The sequence below is a fragment of the Eulemur rufifrons genome, chromosome 12, assembly GCF_041146395.1.
Source record: "Eulemur rufifrons isolate Redbay chromosome 12, OSU_ERuf_1, whole genome shotgun sequence".
Lineage (NCBI taxonomy): Eukaryota > Metazoa > Chordata > Mammalia > Primates > Lemuridae > Eulemur > Eulemur rufifrons.
In genome coordinates this window covers 18,312,343-18,338,813 of record NC_090994.1, presented here as the reverse complement: position 1 = coordinate 18,338,813, position 26,471 = coordinate 18,312,343, and the positions used below count along the sequence as shown (strand labels likewise).

The 26,471-nt window shown below is 36.3% G+C and overlaps 1 protein-coding gene across 13 annotated transcripts in view; it reads right to left on the bottom strand.

Annotated features, from left to right (window-relative positions):
• The window catches only part of NRG1 (neuregulin 1), a 983,723-nt gene that overhangs the window by 32,376 nt on the left and 924,876 nt on the right, over positions 1-26,471 (bottom strand). For 11 of the 13 annotated variants that reach the window (XM_069485251.1, XM_069485242.1, XM_069485241.1 and 8 more), the window contains one exon: positions 467-596. In XM_069485251.1, coding sequence (XP_069341352.1) covers positions 467-596 — 130 coding nt within the window. Of the gene's footprint in view, positions 1-466; positions 597-5,721; positions 5,762-26,471 lie in introns of those variants that run through there. The other 2 variants (XM_069485248.1, XM_069485252.1) reach the window with 1 other exon arrangement.

Sequence of the window (26,471 nt, the reverse complement as noted above, 5' to 3'; positions counted from 1 at the left end):
GTAAAGAATCTTCTCCCTTCTCTTCTTTTAGTTGTCTTATTCATTTTGCAGGTCATCACTGGGGTGAGAAAGGAACATTATCTTATAGCCTAATTCATACATTGGATGGAGAAGTAGAGGCCTCTATGATATTTGCACATCTCTTCTGAGTAACAATGAGGAAAACCATGAGGAAAGCAACATTATAAATATAACAGCCAAAAAGAAAAAAAACAAAAAATAAAAAACAAACAACAACAAAAAACCCAAAAACCCACACACATTGAAAAGAGCAAAAAACAATTCTGGATATAAAAGAGGAGACGACAAATGATGTGAATGTTTCAAAACACTCTATAAATAAAACAGCATTATTCAGCAGGATGCAACAAAATTGCAAAAAGAGGCAACGATGTATCATGAGAAATGGAATCACTTGAAAGAAGTAGTTATAGACAGAAGCCACACACAGGATTGCTTGTCTTACTTGCACAAGTATCTTGAGGGGTTGGAAAGGTCTTTCACCATGAAGCACTCGCCTCCGTTCACACAGAAAGTTTTCTCCTTCTCGGCACACTTCACAAGATGGCTCGTCCCAGTGGTTGATGTAGATGTAGCTGGAGAGGAGAGAAAGAAGGGGAAAAGTTTACATTAATTTTTTCCCCTTCCAAGCAGCCTTCACACTTAAATTATCCCCAAAGGAAGAGTTCATACAAGGTACAGGGGACTTCACTGAACTTTCAGACTTGCCAAACAAGAGCAAAGACATTAAGTACTTTCTGGGTCTAATTAAATAGAACAAAATTATAAAAGAGGTAATTATAGAGTTAATTAATTTTGTTATAATGAAGAAGGAAAAGGAGCTCAATATTTTTTCCTAACCAACATTTTGTTTTCTAAGGTAGTTGGAAAACAGGTCTGTTGCCTTTAAGTAAAATACTTTTTCCAGGAAGGCTCAAAGGTAAACGATACAAAGTCATGTTAATGCAGGTCAATTGAGGTATCAATTTTTTAATAACAACTAATTGACATTATTTATTTTAGAAATTATGTTTTATATCATATTGATTTTAAATTTTTTAGATACGATGTATACAGTAAAGAAAAACACAACGTGGCTTATTTGTTTCAAAACAAAAAATATATACAAATTGAATTTAACGTATTGAATTATGTTAATTGACATTCAATTAACTGAATATTAACATCTGTGTATTAACATACAAAGCAGAAGCTATTCTCTTCAACATTTTTATTCTACTCTCATTTCTCAGAAGAACATTGTCAAACGTCCAACTGCTATCATACTTTTGAGGAAGTGGAAAGTCTAATATTTTGCTACAAACTCAGAATAAAGCACTACAAAATATACCCATTTTAAATTAAGAGTAGAGACAAGTCTTAAGTCTGGTTTACAACACCTTCATGTGATGAGCTTGATATTCATTCATCGAACTTCCCAGTTATGTGGGAGTGACATTGAAAATTATGCCTGCACCATCGGGCGCATGAATTAAATGAAGCCAAAGCTCTCAGTTCTGAGGCTTCAGGGGCAGTTAGTACTAGAAACTCTGCCTACCTACAGCATTGGCAACACTGTGGGCAATGCCAGCCTCAACCAACAAAAGTCCAGTTTACATAATATTTATCACTATCAGGAGGAAAGGCAAACCCAATATATCAAGCTTCTATTTACTGTTTCAGGAAAAAAAATCTATCTTGAGACAAAAGTGTTTTCTTGTCTACTGATACATTCTTACAGATTTTTAATTCCTTGCCTTCCTTATCAATTTCTATTTTATTGTTTGCATGGGAGTTTCAGATGCCCCTGTTTGTTTTTGTTTGACCTATCATGTATTATTTTTCCCTTTTCTTCTGCCTTTTCATTTCTTTCAAAAGTCTGTATTTGTGCAGATAACCTAATTTTGTCTCTTATTCAGCTTGATTTTCACTCTATCTGAATGAATATTCCACATCTGATTATTCCATTTCTGAATTACTCATGGCCTTTTTTTTGTCTCGTATTCTCCTGTCTAAGGCATGTCTTTGGACCATTTTCACCGATCTCAGCATGGCTTTTAGGAGTAACAGCAAAAGACAGTCAAAATGACTTGGACTTTGGAGATAGATCTGGTTCAAATCCCATCTCCTACCAGCTGTGTGTTCTTCAGCAAGTCACTTAACCACCCAGAGGCTCAATTTTTCCATTTAGAAAACAGGAGTAATGGCACTTTTACAGGACTTTGTAGAGATTATAAATAATCTGGGTAAAGGAATTGGCATGAAACAGGCACTCAACGAATAATAGCAAGTCCCAATGGGTGAATAGGGAGAAATCTTAATTTGGGTATTTATCCGTCAGATAAAAGGCTTGGCAATGGAAATCCGGGATTTCAAAGATACATGCTATTCTTGAATCATTACTGTGATAATTAAGAATTAGCCATTTTTAAAATTATTATTCTAACAAAAGGTCCTTTTCAAAATGCATTTCAAGGTTATCTTTCACGGGCCTACAAACCAAACTAAATGAAAGGAGTAAGGGAGAATGAGTGAGAGGTGATTTTTACTCTCAATTATCAGCTATACTTTAACATCCTTATCCAGAAGAGGGGAAGGTTAATTTGCATTGTTTGATCTGTAAAATCACGGAGTAGACGGCACTTCTGTATATCACATGGCATATAATTTTAACATAATATATATTCGTGTGAAAAACTGCTTCCTTAGGTGCTATGCATTACTATTTTCATGCACGGCAATCGCTTTTAAAAAAAATATTAGAAAAATGCCTGGAATGTTGGAGGTTTTGTGCTTAAGGCTTTCAATTGCTGACAGGATTCCGTGGGATGACAAATTGGGCAGAGGATCCTTCCTGCCCCGGGCGACAGCACTGAATGGGCCACCTGCAGTGCGCTGTCACTATTCACTCCGGCTGAGGATCCCTGAACCTTAAGCAGACCCTAGTGGCTTTGAGTCTCTGACAGGTTGCTAAGGATTTCCTTTCACCCGACCTGAACAGCAAACACAGGCTCTCTCAGGACAAATGCTGAGGCTTTTTACTAAAAACAACAAAAACCAGTATCCCCCCTGCCCACCCCCAAATGCAGACACTCCGTAGAAATTATAAACTATCAATAAAAGTTAGTGGTGATATGAACGAGACTGATACATCCTTCTTATCCATCCCTTAGGCTTTCTGATTTTGTGAGATCATCAAAATAAGTAAGATTAGTAAACACACGTGAAAACTAGAAATCACCTTTTTGTTAGCTCTTCAAAAATATTTCTCCCTGACCTGATTATCATTTTAATGCTTTCTTTGAAGCACCTAGGTCTGACACAGCCATTCTAAAAATTATTAGATCATTAACTTGAAACCAGTAATGGGATATTTGATAGTAAAATAATTCTCGGGAAACGAAGCAGCAAATATCTCATCCAGCCGTGGACTATTGCGCTTATTAGCACTTTTCTCCTGCAGCAGGGAGATCAGAAACTGATCGTGAATCGTAAAGCAGCAATTAATTCCCAGGTGACGCAAAGTGTCAACTGACTGGATACAGCTGCTCTGAACCAACAGCCAAACGCTGGAATAAGATGTACTTGTCAGAAGAACCCGGGCTGGAGATGGAGCTATATACACTCTTCAGCCTGTTGCCAGGTTTCCTTTTTCTCTCCTTAGCTGAACACGGTGCACAGTCAGCCCTAAGCAGGCCTATAAATTTTGCAGTGATATCCTTTCTCTTTGGCTTACACATACTGTATCCCTAAATCAGTTTCCATTTGGTAATCCCACCAGAAAATACTGAAACGGACAAAGCGGGTCCTACACCAAACTATGCAAACAACCTCTTTCTGGGGGAGCTGGGAGGAGTTTTATTAGAGGTAAAGCTGATGATTTTGAAGATGGAATATGTTTCCATATATCAAAGATGGCTCCTAGTAGTTGTTCTGGGAAAGGGGTGAGGTAGATCTCACGCATTCAGCGCTTCACAAACCCTGTCTCCTTCTGCTTTGTGACGAGTTTGTCACCATTTGGGAGTTATGGTCTAGTAATTGCTGAATGAACAGCAATTAGAAACACTGCAAAATATGACACCATCGTTTTTATGTTTGCCATTTACATGAACACTTCATCCCAAACAAACTTGCCTTGGTATGTGAGCAGCTACAAGATTATAAGGAAGAAAGAATAAATAAAGCAGAAACTTATTACCAGAGAATGTACTTTGAAGTGTTTTACTCTAGACCTGGTCTAGGGCAGGCACCTCAAAGTGTTTTGGCAAAAAAAAAAAAAATGTCAGGACTAGTGATCATCTCCAGGAAGGGTACACAGTTCAACTCTCCCACATAGCTGAGATTGAGGGGCTCCCAAAATCCTTTACCACACAATAAAACTTCCCCCCCACTTCCTTCCTCCCTTCCCTCCCTCCTTTCCTCCCTCTTTCTCTCTTTCCTTCCTTCCTTCCTTCCTCAATTCTTTAATAACTGGTTATTATGTGCAAGACAGAAATAACAACTAAAGTTACTGCAGTTAAAAATTATAAGAACGCGACCAACTCCCGCTATAAAAAGAAACCTTTATAGATAAAATGTAGTAAAATGAACACTGAAGTTAGCTGAGAAGAATCAGGTCCAAGGCTCAGTTTTGCCAATTACTAGCTGTGGGACTCCCTGTCCAGCTCCCTGCAAAGCTGAGACACCACAGGCTTGTTGCAAAGTTTGTTAAAACACTTCGCCTATTGTAACACTGAACACAAATGTGTGATACCGTTACTATTACTAATGGCACAAAAATTGAACAAAGGAAAGCAAAAAACTTTCTGTCCAGACTCTGTAATCATATTTAATCAACACTCAAGTGTTGTTTCTGAGGAAATTACTGTTCTGCACAATCAATAATGTATTTAACTTTATCATAACTGCCTGTCAATAATTTATAACCACTAAATTTGCTTATAAAATTTAAGAACAACTTGAGTTAAAAGAAAACTAATATCATAAATGCATGATTATTTTCTACTTTCAAGATCTATACAGTTCTTTAATATCTCTGAACTTCCAAGTTACATGAATTAGACATACTTACAATATTATGTGTTATTGTAACAGTTTAAAAATTATGAAATACTTTAAAACAGTATGATGTCCACAGTATACAGAACATAATATAAACTTTGTAATTTAACATTTTGGAAATCATAGTATTGTACACTTTTTAAATATATAGAATAAAAATTCGAGAAATAATTAAGTGTTCTCTGCTCATTGCTAAACACTTTCCCATGGAATCACACAACATTTCCTGCAGAGTGCCAAGTTTTTCTGCTCAAGGCAGGCTAAAAAGGAAATAATGCTGAAAAGGATGGCTTTCTTTCTTGCTTGTTTTAAGTGGTGTTTTCCTTATCAGTGCAGTAGACAGGCACCAGTAGACCAGGACCATTACACAAATGCAAACTGCGATAAGAAGTCACTCTATTCTTCTTTGACAATTAGCAGGAATTAGCATGAGTATACAACATATATACCACCCTACAGAGCAATCATTAGATCCCATTTTCCTTGAGAGAATGAGTCCCTGCCAGCAGTTTTTAGGACAATTCTTAATGATTTACTTGCAGAAAATTAAACTAATTAACTCTATGCCCTTTCCTCTATGAAATATACAAATTTTTAGCACTTTTAACATTCTAATATTAAACTGCCAATCACTACAAAATTATGATTTTTTAATCTTACCTGTGATATCTTCAGTGCTTATGTATTTAGAAATCTGCATGCTCTCTTGCTCTTTGATCTCCCCGCTTAAGAAAAAAATCTAAAATTATAATTCTTGTTTGGAGTCTAGCTCCGACGCAATGAAGTACTACAAAGACATTGAACTCCTACTGGGAAAAAAATGCTTAGGTGGCTCCTGAAAAGGAAGCTCTAGAGGACAATCTGAGCAGGAAAAGCTGTGCTACCTCAATGCGGTTTTTCTAGATGCCAAGGGAATGATAGGTGGGGTCATTGGTTTCTAAAGGAAAAGTCCAGAGCGAGACTCAGACCCACAGAAGCACTCTCTTTCTGGGCTGGCATTTTTTCCTTGGTAGTAATTCAATCCTTTGCTGAATAGCAAATAGGTACTTAAAAAGGAAAAAAACAAATGACCTGAGGAGATAAAAGAAATCAGCACAGACTCAGAAGTTCTTAGAGCCAAGGTAGTGATGGAAAGCAACACACCATCTGTCCTGACCTCTCTTTCACTAGACTCTACTAAAGAAATGAAAACGGAAACCAGGAAGAACTCTCAGGAGTCCATTAATACATGGAACCAGAACTTTCTAAAGCAGAATTAGGGCATCCAACTCAGGACTTAGCTAATAAGCTGGAAGCAGTCAGAGGTGCGTAGACTACCTACGAGGAGGCCCTTGGTCCAAAGAACAAGTTGACCCCGGGGGCCAATGGACATTAACCGGTTTAACTGACGAACTTGGGCTTTGGTTTCATTTAAACACGTATAAATAGTAGGACCAGAGGGGATCTTAGACTATTTTATAATTTATCTTCTATTTTAAAAGACGATACAAATCGTCTCAAAAGAACAGTTCTGTAGTCTTTTATAAAATACCTTTAGCTAAGAATTCACTAAAGTGCACAGGGGAAAGGCTGCCCAAGGTCACACGGATTGGGAATGCCTCCTAAGTGAGTGAGACTGCCTGTAGGTTCTTCTCTCCCTTACAAGCTCTCTGGGCAGACTCCGATCTTAGTTCTCCCTCTTCAGTAGAATGAAAAGTGACCTTCGGGTGTTTCTCCTCATAAAACAAAATTATAATTTTTGTTGTAACACTGATCTCATTGGTAGCTAAACGGAAAGCAAATTCTAAGTTCCCAGCCATTGCTGAGCAAATGATTTGGTGTCTTTAGACAGTGTTATCCTTAGAAAAATAAGATTGCCAGGAAAGGTTATTTTTCAAACATACAACTTGCTGGGGGTTTTATTCTTGTCTTTTCTTTTTCTTCCTGACAGTGCATTTTACTCATGACGCAGTCTCATCATCCTAGTCTACTACTTCTTAGGGAGCAACATCTCAATGACATAAATGCCTTGGAGGATGTCACAGCTTATCCAAAGAAGGCGGATATCCCTCGGTGGGTAACTCAACGGATGGAGTTACAAGCAGCCTCCATTTTCTTCTTCACAAAGCCAATAATCTTTTCTGAGCTAAGAAGCCAACTCCAGAAACACCTAAACATTCTGCTATATATTTTCTACTAATCACTGACAGTTTTATATGAGTATAAAATTTCCATAGCCTGGAGTCCACAAACTTTCAAGCTGTCTCTTGAATCTTTTTCCATCAATACTTATGCTGAAGGAGTACAATCTGTCTAGCCTGCAAAGCAAATATTAGCAGTCCATTTGACTGGGTTAATTTGATATATTTATAGATCTCACCAGGCTAAATGTTAAAGGCACACATTCTTTACTATACTCTGCATTTTCTACCAGGAGCGTTTGGGTTGGGAGAAGGTCATGTCAACGTGGAAAATGTTAACCTGTCACTTTCCAAACTAGGCAAATTTTCCGCACCAAACAAAACAAATCAAAACAAAGGGGACTGAGCTCTCAACAATCATCAAGGATTCAGTTTAGCATGTGACATTTAATGACATAGGTTAATTTATTCATCTACTAAAATACATCTAGAAATGAAAGTAGATGAAAGGTCAAAAGAGAAATCATAAGGTAAATTCATTATCTTATTCAACAAATTAAAAAAAATCATGGCATATCAAGAAATAAAAGTGATACGGTCATTTCAATAGATACTGAATTAATATTTGATGAAATTAAAAAGTCAATTTCTATAAAACTATAAAGTATTCTCATCCCAAATCAAACTTGAATTTAATCAAGCATCCACCTACAAGTACATATGGGAAGTAAACTAAAAGGCATCGTGGGGAATGCAATCAGTAAAACCCAGACTACGGGGAACTTAATAGGACAAATAACCTGGTTCCCTCTAAAAAAAAAAAAAAATTAAAAAGGGGAAAAAGAGAGCTAGAGCTAGAAACAAACAAAGAAAGTGAAAAATCCAAAATACAGACACTTAAAAGAGAATTAAGAAACATATTCAACCAATCACAATGGTTCTGAATCTTATTCGGATCCTGACTGTAACTAACTGTTATAAACATATGCTGCGTATATAAGAGGAAATCTGACCACGGATTAGAGAATGAGTAATACTAAGGGGTTATCATCAATTTTTGTGTGTCAAATGTATGATGGCTATGTTTAAAAATAGAAAACTCCTTATCTTTTACAGATACATACTGAAATATTTACATGTTAAGTGATAAGATGTCTGGAATTTGCTAAAAAATAGTAGCAGGGATGGGATCAAGATGAAATAAAACTGATAACTACTTTAGAGGGTGATGGCTACATGGAGATTAATTATACTATTCTTTGTATTTTAATATATTTAATAAGCATGTATAAATGTTTATTATATATAGGTATGTTTAAAATATGCTTATATTTATGTTTAAAATGTAAAAATACAAAAGTATTAATTTTAGGTATTTTAAAACATGTCTTTATAATGTAGAATTAGAATGATCCTCTGTATCATTTAAAAATATCTACTTTTAGCCAAAGGCCTAAAGCATTCTTAACACCAAAACCGGATTTCCACGAATGTCAAAAACAAGTCAAGGGTGTCGACTGTCAGTGCTATTATTTAACATTGCTCTGAAAGTTCTAACCAATGCAATAAGGCAGGATTAAAAAATTGTGCTATAACTTTAGGAAATGAGAAGATAAAATAATCACTATTTGAAGATGATATGATTGGATACCAGTGTTAACTATCAAGAAATCCCAGTGAAATAAAGTGATCATAGTAGCAACAGAATATATAAATCAGTTAGGTCAGTCATGCATGCATCTAATAGTCAATGTGCAGAATAAAAAATATTTTAAAAGAGTGATATCTTAAGAAGGTGAACTGGTCTGTGGTTGTGGGAGAAGGCATTCCATTAAAGGGAAAAGCAGATAATTTGTGGAGTAGAAAAATAGATGTCATGGTCAACGAAAGGTAGCAGTTCAGTATGACTAGGCTATGGCTTATAAATAAGGAGGTGAAGTTAATGAAGCTACAAAATAATAATGCGTCCGTATCAGAGAATTCCTTGATAACCTGGCTGGAATTAATGCTTAATATATAGACCATGGAATTAGTTTTTTGAGTAGGAACATAATTAGTATAACTAATGGTCTACTCCAGAGCCTTTGGAAGGAGAAACGGTGGAGATGACGAGACCAGTGAAGAAGTTGTTATTAATACAAAGGTCTAGGTGAGAGTGAAAGAGTGTTCAAACTAGCAAGGTAACAGTGGGAAATGAATAGGGACCATAATCAAAAAATCACACTGTATTTACATACATTAAAATTCAGCAGGAGCTAAACGCTGGAGTTCAATTGTATTTCACACCTTGTGTTGCACCTCCAACTGCTCAACACACATTTCCTCATTACGCTTTACACAATTAGGAAGCCCCCACCATGTTAGCAGACAGAGGAACTAAAAGCCTGTTCTCCGTGTTCAATACTCATTGGTAAAGCTAAAATGTCTGTGACAGCCAAGACTACATTACTGACGCTTTCCTAATTTGACTATACCACATGTCTGTTGATATAAAGGATCCTATTAAGAATAGATAATACCACAGTTGGCCTGAAATTTTCAGTTTATTGCACAGATGATCAAGGCAGGGATGTTCCTTCCTATGAGTTACAGAAGCATCTTCACTCCAGGAAATGACTTCTGAAAAATGTTTTAAATAATCTAAACTTTCAGTACTTTGCATTGAGGAGCTTCCACAAAGCTCTTTGCAAAAATGGGCTGCAGGAAATACAGACACAAACCTCCAAGTGGTTCAGGTTTGAGCCAGGCCTCTTCGAACAGTGGCTCTGCAGGCACGAAGCCTGAATAATATTCCTGAGAATGTCACCCTTGCAGATTGAGACACGCCTCTCTAAAACCCCGATTGCACATTGCAACATACCATTTAGCCAAATGACTGCAATTCTGTGTCTGTCTGATGGCTGTAGACATAAATAGCCAGTTTATGTTTCCACAAGCACAACATTTTCCTCACTGGGGCCAAAGATTGCTGTATATAAACGAATGAAGAAGTAAAGTCAGGTTCGAGCATATGAACCTGGCTCTGTAACACTTGGCCAATTCCAGTCCATATATTTTTCCCACAACTCCCAAGAGTTCCTTGTTACCAGGTTCGTGATCGGAGTAGCAAAACATCTCTCCCTGCAATATGATGTGTTATTAATGTATAACTGCAGTTTTTAGGTTCCCGGCACAAATTCTATAGTAACCAAATAACACATGGAAATCTAACTTTTTTCAATACTGTATTATTATTTCACACGCGACCCATCTGAAACAGGCATAAAACAAGGTTCCAAAAAAACATATAATTTTAAAAGCTTCACCTTGAGAAAACTATTTTTTTTTTCTTGTCCCCAAAGGACTAGCCGGCCCCATAATATTTAGTTCATAATAGGTCTTGTTTCTCTAAAAAGAATATACATTTTAGGTCAGAGAAAGGGGCAGTGCAGAAGCAATATTACTGGCAAATTCTGTGCCTTTACAGGAACAGGGCCAAAATGATAAATTGACTCTGACTACGTTATGCTTAAGGAAGCCTTCCCTAAAACCCCGTGTTTTCCTGGTTTCTGTTTTCTTTTAAATTTCTGAGCCTCCAAATGAAAACCTAACAGGCATCTGCTTTTCTCCTGTTGGCATTAAACCCTGTTGTTCAATGGAAAGGAAACAAGCAGGTGCACACACTGAACTCCTCTTCTAAATTACACAATATTTTTTAAGAACTGGAGCCATGTGTTTAGCATCTTACTATCATCTGGTCTCATTGCTTTATATAGATATATATATATTATATATGTAATATACATATATAATATATATTATATATGTACATACACACACACACACACACATACACACCCACACATCATTCAAGCTGTTGGAAAAACCTAATGGAAACCATCTTGGTTATAGTTAAACCCAAAAAGGGCATGCTGAAACACATCATAAAAAGAAAGCTAGAGTAGGGGTCAGGGCCTTATCTCAGCTTTCCTGGCCATTTCCTTGCACCATCAGAAACAGGGAATATTAACAAGGTTCATACATAGGACCTTGGTTACAATTTATTAGTTTTTTCCTGGTAGCACTATATCTATTTATGTATATGGGCTAATAAAACATTTCTATCTCTTGGAGCTGTAACTAAGGCTGAGGTCTTCCCTCATTTCTTATAAAACATAAACCATTTTTGTAGATGCTGCAAGCATGCGTTTAATACAGATCTTTGTTCTTTCCATCCACTGGTAAGGTGCGTCAGATCCCAACACTAATCAGGAAAAGAGCTTAAAGCAGGGAATCATGGCTGTTCAGCCCACCAGCCGTGAGGGGACCACAGCTCTACAAAGCCACCTGAACATCAGAGCATTCAAAGCCATACCCTAGGCTGTGTCCACTCTTCCAATTTAATTCCTCACATTCCCCTACAGTTCTTGGAAAAAGGTGAGATGCCTTCGGTTGAGACTTGCCATTTATTCAAAAGCTTTCACAAAGTAGAATTCTTTGCAAAATGATATGTGTAGTAGGAATGTGCATTTCTATTTCGGCTCAAATAGGCATCGCCAACACCTAGTGAAGAACCTTCCAATTCAATATCTTCCATATCCACAGAATCCAGCGACTACCATACCAGGGAGACACGTGCAGGAGCTACACTTCTGAACTCCGCCAAGGGAAGAGTTCACAGATGACAGCCAGGCAGGTTCTGGGATATTTCTAAGCAGAAAACAAAGCCACACCAGGAATTCAAGACCCTGCTAAGAAGAAACCAGACCTCTGACCCCATTCTTTAAAAAGGTCTGGTGTATTCATTCATGGCTTTTCCCTTAAGAAATCCTTACTTCTGAAGAATTTTGAAATATCGAACACTTTTGTTGAAAGAGAGATTTTTCCTGGTTTCACACCTTTTTGGTGTGTGGATATTCAATCACAGGGACGATGATATCCCTTAATAGACGTCAGTCACAGGTGGAAACCTTTTCTGTTCAGAGGCTCCCATCTCATTGCACCGTAATGCCTAATGTTATAGACTAAAGACGCTAATGCTTGAATTTTTCTCAAAGTCTGAAGACCTCAGAGAACTGAGTGATCGTTCTACAGAAGCTACACAAGCCCTAGGAATTATGGTGATGATTAAAAAGGATCTTAATTACCAGATAAATTGAGCATTCTTTTATTGCCCCTTAATGTTCTACATAAAAAGATTATCAGAATCTGTCAAATGGCGACATGGATCTATCACAGCTACTGGATCTGGTCTGAGTCTCATGCTTGGGGAGCTACCTCCCCACTTGCTGGAGTGGTCTGTGTGCACATGTGTGTGTGCATGCGTGAACGTGTGTGTGCATGTGTGTGCCTGTGATTGGACTGTGGCTTTTCTTTCCTTGAAAAATCAAATGCACTCTGTCACCCATTGAATGCAAGGTTGATTTTAATTCTTTATATTTTTTAGAGGAAATGATAGGAAATGAAGGATTCATTGGTAAATAAGGAGGCAAATTGCTTTTTCCTTAACGGTATCTCATCATTCCTGTTATCAAAGCTCTTTTTCTACAGCTAGGAAAGTGCCCAAGATATCCCATGATTCCCGCCCCCACTTTTGTTGTCTAGACTTTTTGCTTGTTTTTAGTCTAATCAATTGATATTAGTAGCTCATCATGAAGCCAAATATAATTTTAAGCAGATTGATTCATTAGTTAACAGTACTATTAAAACATAACATTTTTTAAAACATTTTTTTAAAATACAATTTCATCCCTTGCCAAATTAAAGCCTTTAAGTACCTACTTGGCCCCTCTGTTTGTTTTCACTTTCTGGTTGTATGTTTGTTTGTTTTCAGGACCAGCAAACCTTTTCATCTGTGAATTACTTCAGTTGTAAACAACTAATACAAAGGTGAACAAGCAGAACACGTGGATGAAACAGAATGGAAATTATATTAACAAATGAATGCATAATATTAAAATATTTCTTCTAAAGTCAGAAGTAGGCATGGGCAAACCCACAATATCCACAGAAAATTCTGGCCACACACTTTTTTTTCTTTAATCTTACCCATGAGTATCAGAAAGAAAATAAACAAAAAATAGTCTGGTGGCAGATGTATGGGAGAAAAGGAGAGAGTAGGAAGGATGTTGGCTTTGTGAAAACTTAGCACTTCTTGGAACCTAGACAGTAAATCTGAAGTTCAATTCAATTAGGAAGGTGTAGGATGCCAGTTTTGCAAAGTAAATAAGACTATAATATCCTTCAGGGACTAAAGTCGCAGAGTCACAGGAGGGTTTACTGCAACTAGAAGGATTTTTGATGCCCAGGGCTGGTTACTTTCTTAGTTTGTTCCTTCTTGTTGAATGCACCATATTCCTTAGGCTGGCAGTCTGTCTGGAAGCTGGTGCGATTTATACTAAAGTCTACCTTCACATCCTGATGTGAAATTGAAGTTTTCTATATAGAACTATAATAATAGCAAGATGGCAACAAAGAAACTTAGTTGAACAAGTCTAACGAAATTTAATCTGTTAAATGGGCCATGTGATCTCCGTCCTGGAATCACCTTCTAGAGACAAGTAAACTATATATACAAAGGCCAAAAGAGAGAAGGAGATAAGAAGTGAGTCATGCGGTCTTGTGACTTGTGGGACCAGGGCTCCAGGCTCTGGAAGACAAAGCTGGCCATTTTAACAACTCTGAGAAAGAAGTCAGGAATGATCCAATTCTAGAGACAAGAGATATAGCTGAATTAATAAAATTTTTGCTGTATTTTACAAACCCTGTGACTAGGCAGAGCATGAGGTCAGAACAAAGTTCCAGCCGTGCTGAGATCAGAGAACCACAGGGGCAGAGGTCCAGACAGAAGGAATCCATCACTACCATAAGTAATTACAGGAAAGATGAGGGGTGGCACCGAAATCTTAACCATAACAACCCTAAAAATGATCAGGACCATTTTAGAATCAAAATAACAAAAAGAACAGCCTCAATGCGCAGCTAAACCTGATGACTTCATAAGGTAAAAATGGTATGTGCAAAGTTAGCTGAGAAGTAATCATTTGAACATGGCTGACTTGGGTCTGTACTGATCCCTAAGGTAGAATTTTTTACGTGTAATGTTTTCAATTCCCCAGGCATAATTATAATAAGACACAAGTTCCTTAAAAGTTATTCAAAAGTTAAATAACACGCACAGTTGCTGCCAAATAGGAAGAGACAAGCTAAATTCTTCCCCCTTCTCTTTCTCCCTACCTCCAACTCCTTTTGTGGAAATAATAGTAATAATAACAACAACAACAAATAAGTCTGCTTATCATTCTGTGTAAGGCTACTGCACTCTTTATAATTCCCACCAAATATATCATTCAAAATGGAAATTAATTTTTAAGAACAAATTGAATTGGATTATCATCATTACCTGTGATAGACACTTTTCTGTCCCAGGAGCATGAAAGTCAGAGAAACTGTCTTCATTCTTTCAAATGCTAGAATTGATTTCTAAAAAATACTGCTTGGGATATGGTTTCTACAGAGTGTAGAGAGACTGAACCATCAGAGTCATTATCGGCTCAGAGAGAAAAGTACAAACAAAAGGGCCATTTCAGGCTCATTGCCTACTCAGGTGCATTCTGTTGTCCGATATCCAACTTACTCCGGATGAAACCTTAGAAGTAGGGCCATCATTTTACTGGGAGTACCTTTCTGTTGCCTTTCTTATTATTGAAGCAATAAAACTCCCCATTGTTAATAGTCCTATTTCTAGAATATGAGCCGTCACCAACTGTATTCCAAAGTAGCTGAGAGTAAAACATCAAAGAACCCTTTAAATATACTCACAACCAGCATTTCTACTGGGCATGCTGTTTACCATGTTCTGGCCATAGGTAAAATTCAAGGTAGGTCAAAAGAGGAGCACAGAAAGATGAGAAGCAAAGAGAGAAGAGGTTTTGTGACTGCAAAAATGGAAGTGTTCTCTGGTTCTCATGTTTTGCTCTTAAGCATCTTCTTTCCTCTTTATGGCATATCAATTTCATAGCATAACAATTTCATAACACATTATAGCACAGTCTTACATCACAACAACCATTTTCTACAGTGATCTTGGCTTTTGAAGTAGAAATCATATAGACGTTGATAATGTTAGTGGTGAGTTGGAAAGATATGCCTTTTTCTTCTGTTCTTTCTGGTCCTCTTTTTGGGAGGAGAAAAAATACAGATGAAATTCAAGAGTTACCTGTATAAGTAAAGGCGTGAAAATTCTTAGCTAAGGTAAAATAAACTGATATTCATTAAATACTATGTGTCAGACATTCTAGCATTCTAACACCCTTAGTCCTTACAACCACCCTGGGAAATAGGTGATACTTTCTCTTTTTCCCAGTTGGAGAAACTGAGGCAGAAAGAGGTTATGATTAAATGACATTCCTGTGTTCTCGGAATAATAAGGAAGAATTCTGAGGCAGGTTGCCTCCAAAGCCCCTAAAATACAGGCACCAAAATATTCTGCTTCACGACTCTATCATCCCAGAACTACATATGTGACCTTGTCGTCAAAAACAAACAAAACTACATCCTTTCCACAGGCTATCAGAGAAGCCATATTCTTCCGCTTTCCAGAGAGTAAGCGTCACTTGCTGAATATTTCCCTGTGTTTGCAAACGGTATTGTCAGGGAATGAAACTTAAAATATTACTTTTAGGTTATGCATTCTTAGCAGAAGGTGGGAGGCCAATGTTAGTCAAATTGATGCTATTTTAGTCTTAACTCAGGGAAAATGCTGAATCCACATTAACTAGTGTTCTGTTGTCTCTTTCAGAATCAAATGGTTACATTTCTGTTAAGCTTCCTAAGCACTAGAAAACTAAATCGACTTTGAATAGTTCACTGTAAATTAGTAAAGTTATCAGAAATTCAATAATGTGACCACATAGTGCTGGACTGGTGTAAAGAGTTCTATTTAAAATTCAAATTATCCTCATTTTCCCTTTTAAAAATATTTTTAGGGAAATAATTTAATTTTCAATTAGTAATGATTTCAAAATTACAGTAAAATACCTTGTTTCTTCATGAAGTCAAAGAGAAATGCATGCACATATAAATGCATGTTCAAATATAAACATGCTGACTTATAAACATCATTGGGGAGTTATGGCAACAGGAAGTATTCCAAATTAAATGTTAAATTTAGTTTTGATGCCTATGCAATATTGAATATTTGCATAAGATCTCTGATTGACCTCAATGCAAAATTAATACCACCAAATCCTTTAAAAGCTGATTATGTACAGCAAAGAGATGAGAAAAGAGTAAAAAGGTATTTCTATAAGAGATGCAGAAGAATTATAAATTACACAAAAATCTCCAAGGACATTTGATGTTAAGTTCATTTTTGTTGACTGGTAATTTCCTTTAACCTCATTTTTATATACCATGCAAATCACCCAAAAGAAGATCTTAAAGATGGGTCCTATGGTAGCGCCCCTTAATTGAAAGTTAAATTCTGACCACCAAGTAATTTAAATAAGCAACTCTTACAAAATGGGCTGTTATAAATAGCTAACATAAGACATCTTTTTTTTTTTTTTTGGTTAGGTTACATATGAGAATCATCTAATCAGACTTGCTATACACATTCATCTCCGACAAAAATAAATGTCATAAGTCAGACAGTGACAGACATAATTAAAGTGTGTACTAAAAAAAAAAAAAATAATAAAAATAAAGTGTGTACTAATGGCAAATGACTATAAAATTGGAATAAGAATATGAAATACAGAGTTAATTTGTTTAAATTTCATCAGCTCCTTCACAATTCAGTCAATTTTTACTAAGTTTTTATTCAACTATGTCAATTCTTATTTTTACTTATTTAAAATTCAAAATATGGCAGGGTGAGTTATGGATTTGTTCAAAGTTAAAGCTACGGAAAAAATCTGAGAATCACAGAATTTTCTATTTATTTCTGTGATAAGACAACTAAGTAAAACTGTTATATAGGTTTGTTTTTTTCTTACCTATATGTGCCTTTAAGAGACATGACTAAAATACTGACCTTTGTAGTTTCAAATGCACCATTAAAATTTCTAGCTTAGCATCCTTTGTTTCCTAAAAATAAGCAGTCAATGTTGAGCAGAAATGTCAAGAAATCAATAAAAAGTAATTAGGAAGAGTGTTTAATGTCCTTGAGAAAAGCTTTGAAGGCAGAAAAGGAAGCTGCAGGATAGTGACAGTCAACATTCTTATGTCTTCTCCCAGAGCAAAAAGAAAAGGCAAGAATTTAAATGACTATTTTTAAGGGGAAAAACCCCATATAAACGTCAAGTATCATCCTGGGCCATGTTGCAGTTAATGTGGTTGCTTTTCATTATACAAATCTACAAGTGAAAGCTGTTGAGAGCACTGACTTCTACAGGCACTCAGAACTGCATCTGCCCATTTGCAATGACACAACAGAGAAGGAACCCTCATTGGAACGCCAAGTTGCTTTAGCTAACCATTCCTGTCATATCTGAGGACAGACATTGACAGAAAGGAAATAATTATTGTGTGACCTCAATGTGCTAGGGAAAAACTACACATGATCTCATAGAGAGCTCTCATGATAACCTGTAAGTTCGGTATTATTTCCGCTGTTTATTACAAGTAAACAACTTTGCAGAGAGATTAGAGAGTTTGCCAAGGTTCTACAGACGGAAGAGAGTAGAGTCAAGGTTCAAACTCAGGTCTCTGACCACAAAGTTCCTGAATCCAAGTATACAAGTGAGACCAATATTTGATAAAACATTATTTGAGAAAATTTAAAATTCTGAAAGAAGAGCACCATTCCTTCTATATGACTTTAATCACCAGGTCCCAGGGATTACTACAAAAGAATCTGAAACATCTGCTTATCTGCAATGTTTGTCATAATTAGAGGCTAACATTCCTAACTGAAAATGTTGGTCAATTTTTCCTTAATATAAATGTCATTTATAATTCTACAGTCTTGCAAAATCATACATACACACACACACACATATACATATATACACACACCTACACATATCCATATGTTTCTTAAACTTCTTAGTTTTCAAATTTTACTTAGAAAAATGCTAATTGACCATCATACACAGAAGACTTGGCCCAAGCACCACGCCAAAAATATTCCATTTGACTTGCTCTGTAGCATATCCCACTGTGTCTCTGATAAAATAAGAAAACCATACATATTTTTTCTTGTTTGCCTACTCAGATACTTACACATCCTATTTATCTAGCAGTAGAAAGATAAGAGAAAACACAAAATATTGAACTACGCCTATACCCACATCTGATCCATTTGTAAATATAATTAACATTTGAAAATCCTCTGTAGTTTTCATCCAAGAGGGGCTTTGCCATGATAGTCATGGACCTTTGGTCTCACTACCCTGCTGTTGTATCAGCTCAGATGCATTAGACAAAGATTTAGTTGTGACACTGATGTAGGCATCTGAACTTTAGGTTGGATAATTTTTATCAGTCCAGTTTATCTCATGTTGCTCAAATCATCTTCCCATGCAAATTCCTCTTAAGTAGATTAGCAGCCATTAAGCCAATGGTTGTCCACCCTACATCCCCGTGGGCTTAAAAATGAGCCAATCTTCTTCCATTGTGTCCACTACCCATCCTATATATGTTCAGGTTCCTGAAAGAATCCCATTTTTTTAATTTTTTCTCTAATTTACAACCTAGGATTAAACCTTTTGTATTTAGTAACAGACTTGATATTCCTGGCTTGGATAACACTCTCTTATTTATAATTTTCCCTGGCCCTCTTGCTCCTTCCTACCCCTGACACTTCGTAAAACCAAAGCTACAGTCCCCAATAGAAAAATCCTAGATGCCGGCCCTTCAGTTATGCCCCAACATCCTGGCAGTGTGAGTTACACAAGAAGGGATAAGATTCCTTCTGCTATGTAATAATCAATGGTACTCATTTCTTAAAAGTTTAAACACGACCCATCAGACGCAGGGCTTAGTTTCCTTGTCTAGGAGGAGGACGATAGTTCCCTTACTGGATTGAGGTTCACAAGTTGACACAGCCCACCTGAAAGCAAGACTGCCAGATTTAGCAAATAAAAATACAGTTACATTTGAATTTCCTATAAGTATTTCCATGCAATATTTGGGACATACTCATGCTAACAAATTATCCATTGTTATCAAAAATTTAACTAGGTATCCTGTAACTTTTAACAGTGTAAGACATTGTAAAGGTTTTGTTTGCTAAGATGATGTACAATCACACACACACACACACACACACACGGTCATAAGAACAAACCATGGGGCTGGTTCTTGCATTCAGTCCTGGAGATGATTTAATCAAAATGACAAAAAGATTAGAATCACACTACCACATGGTGCTGTATCTCAGGGATTTCTACTCCATTTCTGTTGTGATTGAATCAAAGTGGGTGGGGGATGTTTTCAAATTTAAAACTCACTTCAAGTGAACAAAATCTATCGTGCCACACACACTATGTTGCCCTTGTCTTTCTCCTTTGATGTCTCAGGGTTCAGGTCCAAAGGCAATAATAACTTGGGAGTGAATAACACTATCAATGGAAGAGCTTTCTCTAGGCTCTAAGGGGACAGGTACTGCACAAATTCTTGGAGTCAGCTTTTCAGCAATATTCCATGCCTGTAGTTATCACTATAATATGGAGGTAAAAGCATCTGGAGCCCCCAAATTAGGCTGAATTTGCAATAGAACTGCTATATCCTCAGCATAGGCACCACAGAGTAGAAGATAATTCAGGAATGCTATGGGTTAAAGGGAAGAAAATAGAGACACAGACAACTTTTCAAATTATATGCTACCAGCACTCTAACCAGGTTCCTTGAATTGGAGTTCCAGAAGAAGAGGTGAAATAGCTTGGCCATATGCCCATTGCACTTGGCCACCATGCATGCCACTGACTCAGCAATTACAGGACATCGTCTTTAGACATAAGAGTAGAAAGAACACTGGCAAAATGGAACTAGTTGAGAGGACAGAGATCTGCTTGGTTAAGAGCTTCAAATTTTATCATATAAAGAATATAGATGAAACTGGTGTTTGTTGCAGAAGACTCTAAGGAAATGATATAGGTTTTCAACTATACAAAAGTTGAACATATGGAATGCTTATATCTTTAAGGGGTAGAAACTGGGTCAACTAATGGAAGCTACAAGAACATCCATTTTCAGTGAAATACATAAAAAAAATTTGTGGAGATAGTCAAAGATAAAATGGGTAAGCCTTGGTAGGCTGGGCTTTCTTGTAACTAAAGAAGGCATAGACTCATTGACACCATGTAGGAAATGTTCTTCAATGGGACTCCATGCAATGGAGGTTAGGGTTGGACTTCAAGCCATTCAAGATTTCTTCCAATTTTGAGGTTCTATTATTCTAAGGAAAAAATTAAATGTGATAAATCAATGATTCTGGTGGTTTGGGCTAAACTCAATAATGTTCATACTGAAGTAGGATCTAATAGGATTTCTACAGATCACAAAGCACTGCATCTAAGTCTTAATTTTAAGCATCCTGATTGTAATTCATCAACTAGTAACAGGTTCACATTGGGACAAAAAAATAAAGAGGAGGAGATCCCCTCTCAAAATGGAAAAATATCTAACATCCTACCAAATTTCTGCTTTTTTACATCTCTAAAGCAAAAATCTTGCCATTTTAGCAGGTCTAGTATAGTAGAAGCTAGGCAAAATATATGGTCACTTACCACATGCTAATTGCTATTCCTAAAAGCTATACTTTATTAAATATATTTTTAAAAACTCAAGTGGCTACCCAAGAACATTTTTATGTTCAGAATTTTATAAATATATCTAACAATAGAAACAACTCTACATTTTATTAAGTCAACCCAGTATTTCCAGTGGCCATAAAAAGCCCATCTCAATGATCACAAATCTAGAATGACAGGCACTAATTGCATTTCTGTCCCCACAGATTACTAATTTCATTGATGAGACTTTCTATAGCTTTTATTGGCCATCAGCAGATGAATGGGGGTGGGGGGCCTATATGCACCACGACCAATAAACCCTCCCTCTAAATGATAAATATGATCTTGTTTGTGCTATGACTTGAGAAACATTATATTTTAGTGATGTTGGTCAAGAAGGAATACTTGATCCATTTTTCATGATGGTAGTGGCAAAAAATAAAGTACAAAATAATCAGATTTGTTGGATAGAAGTGCAGGCAACATGTATGTATTTTTCTCAAATCGTAAAATGGTTTGAGCCTTGGGAAACCAGAACTTGCCTTTTAATACCAATTTTGAACTACCCCTTTTGTTTGTTTATTGTGATTACTTGTTTTTAACTTACTTAGGTGACATGCAGATTAATCTTCCAGTCCATGATACAAAAGTTCTTTTGTTTTGTCTTCTGCAAAGCTGCTTATACAACCTAGTAAACCTTAGGAGACTTTAGCCTGATACTATTACTGCTACTCAAAGGAAAACATTCCAGATTATAAATAAACTCTTGAAAAAAGAAAGGTTCATTTTGAAGATTCAACTCTAAATTCATTTAATGCAGCTCAATGATTGGTCACACTTTTTATTTAATATGACCCTCCCACTTTTCTTTCCTCCCCAGAGGGTATTGAAAGACTGGAAATAGAGAGAAAAAAATTAAGGGAACATTCTTTTTAGCACACCTTGTATATATCATTCCTCTGCTAAGATGTCTGGTGGGCAACTGGCAATTTGTTAAATTAACCCATTTCCTCTGAATCATTCTTTGTTACTGAAGGGCTACACCTCTGTTCTATAAAGAACCATTACTTTATAAGTGCTTGTTCAGCATATTCCATTTTTGCTGATGGAATCTGACATTAATCAGCATACTCAATGTGAGCACATGCAGAGGAGTCAGAAAAGGATAGCGGTGGTGAAGACCATCCTTGGTGAGAGATGTTTCCCTGGAAAAGCAATTGCTTTTTCAAAGATTGAATGTGTTTTAACACTACCTCAATGAAAGCAATAGGTATTTAGCCATTAATTGTCTTAAAATATCCGCAAATGAAAGAATAAGAGAACACACTTAAGTTGCATGAATGTTTTTATACCTAATACTTTGGAAAATATTCCTGTGTTGGTTCCAAATTGTTTGCATGTTCATCTTTTTGAAGAAGCCATGCTGTGGGTAAAAGTAAGAATACGACAGGTTTCCATTTCTATATATTCTTTCCTGTGAGCAGACTGACCGGAAGAAAGTGAGTTCCATTTTCTTTACCCATCGATTTATTTCAAAAAGACATGAAAAACGTGCATTCAGAACGACCTCTTACAAGAATCCCTATCAATTGCCTAAGTCCTGAAAGAAACTATTTCAAAAGAAGAAAAATAGGTAGACGTCAAAGAGAAAGTAATACGATACAGTCATTTCAACGTAAGTTGTAAGATTTGCTTGTATGTGTTTCTGTGGCAGGAAAAATTCTTTTTCTAATTCCAGATAACAGTGCTACTTCAAAGATATACAAGTGATATTCAGCTCATTAAAAAAATTCAGATAGTGAATCAAGAAATCGACTTCACATGCACCTGCCTGAGCAGAACATTCTTTTATGACCTATTGTTATTAGGGAGAAAAAAAAACCTGATTTCATTTGATCCTGTTACTGATTTTGTGACTTACTTCTCATGTGATGTCTCAGATACCACTGGAAAATTCTAGAAATTAGAGTAATTGAATTGCTTTGCAAGTAAGTTATAAATATGGCATTTATAGCCCACTTGTGAAAATAAGGAAAATTTTCAAAAATCATTAACAGGATATCTCTATATAACATCATGGGACAAGAGAGATCAGGGCACTTCTCCAATCATTTGGGAAATCAAACAGATACAAGGATATTTCAGAACTCATAGTATTTATTACAATATTCAGACTCCAAAGGGGTCAACGTAAGCCCCCGTGATTTGTGTGGTTTGTGTTCAGGCCCTAATCGGTTCAGTTGAAGAAGCCCTGTGGCACTTTGGGGCCAGATGATAAGACCACAGGGATGCCCCTGCAGTCTTCCAATATTAATTCTACACCTCCTCCTATATTTTGACCACAATCAACACCATTGCTTAAGAAATTCAAATATAAAAATACTTCTGTAAGCAAATATAATTAAATGTTACCCACTTAAACTATTGATTCATTTAGGGTAAACCAACATCAAACCCAAACAGATTTGTACTTTTAGGGCAGCCCTCGTTTGGTAACTTGTATGCTTGCTTGTAGGCAGAGGAAAGGATAAAACAACCAAATGAAAACAGTCTAAGCAACCTTATAATTCACCTCATTTTCTTGATTCTTCCTTTCCTCACGTTCCAAGAGGTGACTGATAATTTTGCAAGTGAAAAATCACAATAATACTGAAAATAGAATCATCCCTTCATCCATTCTCCTTTGAAAGCTAACCTCTACCAACACAAATGCCCAAGCAGGGGTTGCTGTTTGTTTCAGCAGGTTCACTTGATTTTCATACATGTATGATTTCATGTATGATCATTAGGCACATGTGAATGCTGACACGTCCCCCAGGAATGGCCTTTTAGAAGCACACATATTTTCCTACAAGCTTCCTCAAAGAAGTAAGTCCTAGAGTCATTTTGCAGATGTGGGCAGTCTCTAATCAATGTCTTGAAGACAGCATTCCGGACATGCTTTCCTTAAATATCCATTTTTTAATTGATTTTTTTTTGTTGTTGTTATAAATGACTTGTGTTGTTACAGCAGGAAAAAGAATTCAAAGAGTTTCCATTTTTGATCTTTAATATGTGAGTCTAGTCTCAAAGACGAGAAGTTCTTTGGCCCATAAAAAGAGCCATCCTAGAAGTATACTTGATTTCTAGGAAAAGAGAAAACACAATTCCTAGCATTTTGATTTGCTTTGTGATGAAGTCTCAAGGATATGTCATTTGTGTGATCTCATAATCTTGGTATCCATTGTCAGTTCATGGACTTTCAAATGTACTTGGGAGAGTGTCAATCCCTCATTTATCAAGGTGTACCATTCACAATTTTTTTTTGTTCAAGCAAATGAATGCTGCAGAGTTAGATACCTTAAGTCCTCCATGGAATGAAGCAGCGTAAAAATATGTAAATAAATTGGAAAGTGATAATCAATTAATGATCTATAATTTTCTCAATTAATTTCTGTCATGTTGAACAAAGTGAATCATCTTTTAGCTGAGCACATTCACTTAAGTTGACAGCTTTGTCTACTTCAAAATAGATTTTGATACACTGAGAAATCAAGAATTTAGTAAGGTAGGAAACCCTTTGAAAAATGCAGAATTACTCAAGTTGAGGACCACAGTGGTTAATATTTAAAAGTCACCTTCACATCCGCTGGCCCTATAGTCTTTACACACCTCTGTCACCTAGTTGTCATTCTTCTGGGAGAAAAAAGCAGGCCTTTTCAACAGCGAAAATTGCCAATTACTGGCAAGACATCCATCCTGGCCTTCTTGTCTCTTAATTTCAACACATGGATTGAATCTCAGTCATCATGTGTAAAAAAAAAAAAAGTTGACAATTCTCAAAAGCCAGGGAGGTCTGATTCAATAAAAAGTACAAAATGTAGATGTTCTAAAAGGATATAGGGTCATCAGCACATACACACAATGTTTGTTACATCTTGGAAAAGAGAGGAGATTGGGATAGGATCATGAATGCTGCTTACAAAAATCAGGGCCCTCTGAGAACATTTACAGGGCAAAGCTGAAAAAGGCTGCCCGGGGGAAACGCTATTGAGTTGAAATTTGAAGGGCGGTGGGCCAGGGTGGTATGGGAGGTACACGGACTGGGTTTAGATCTGCACTGGAGAGGCCTTGTCTGAAGACGGAGGGGCAGGCTGGAACATAGTCAGTCCCAGTAAGTGAAGGCGGGTCAGAGTGACTGGGATATAAAGGGAAGGAGACTTTTGAGAAGGATGCAGAGCAAGAACACTCATAGAGTCCCACATGACCATGGCACTCGCTTATGTTAAAACATTGCAGTGTCTTCATTTACATACATTACATATACTAATTTAGCATCATACATTACATATTCCCTTTGTGCACTTATTTACATTATCAAATAGTTTATCAAGTCCTTCTGTTCATGGAGATAAACTTGAACTCTTAATTCTTTTAGCTGATGTGCAGGATTAAACCAAGGTACCAATTAGTACAGGTGAACGGAATAAGGATTTATTGTATTTGTGGTTAAAAGGAAATATGTGTCGAATAAGTAAAAAGGAATCTAGATTTTTTGAAGACAATTCTTGATCCATGTGCTATTTATATGTTTATACAACTTATAGAATAGTTTTTACACTAGTAGAAAAGTAAATTATCTGTAATTCATTTCACTTGCCTAGATCATTTGATTTTTCTGTTTATATCAATTATGAGTTAGATAAAAGCATTCATTTTAGCCCGGAAATTTCATTCACGGTATTGCCAAAATTATTTCACCAGTTAAACATATCAAAATATTTCATTATTCATGATTTCATTAAAAGTGAAAGGAAAAACTTTCTAATAAATTATATAGACCAATATATATGGGGATGCAATAGTTTTGAGTTAATTAAATTTTTGCTAGCTAAAAGCACAAAAGACAGATACAGAGTTCTAATCAGAAGACCTGCTTCAAAAATTACTTGAATAGCTGGAGGGTGGGAGGAGGAAATGGGAAGTGACTGCTAGTTGGTATGGGTTTGTTTGGGGGCTGATGAAAATGTTCTGGAATTAGATAGTGGTAATGGGTCGCACAACTTTGTGAGTATACTCAAAACATTGAATTGTATACTTACATGAATCTTCTGATATATGATGTAATAAAGTTGTTAACAAAAATTTTTTTACAATAACTGGAATTATTAAATCCTAGGAAAGGGAGATACGGGCTTTTAAACATTTTCCTAATTTCTTCTGTGTCTTATTGACAACCAAATCCCTCTAGTACTGAATAAGGATTTATATATGGGCATCATAACAAAATTTGAAACATGTGCAATATCAGCACATTTCTAGAGAAAAGATGGTTCAAGACAACAAAAGACAAGAAATTTCTAAACAAATAACCTAAAAAGCTTCCCCAACCACATACATGTGGTGACACAGAACAACAAATAAACAAAGAAACAAGAAAATTTTGTTCTCTTCCATTTGAAGTCATCTTCCCATTTTTTTTCAAAGTCTCAATTATTAAATTACATCTGCATTTGACTAAGATCAAAGATGGTTCATGCAATTGGACAACTGTCACATAATTCTATTCCATTAAAGGTTCTCTTCTGACTTC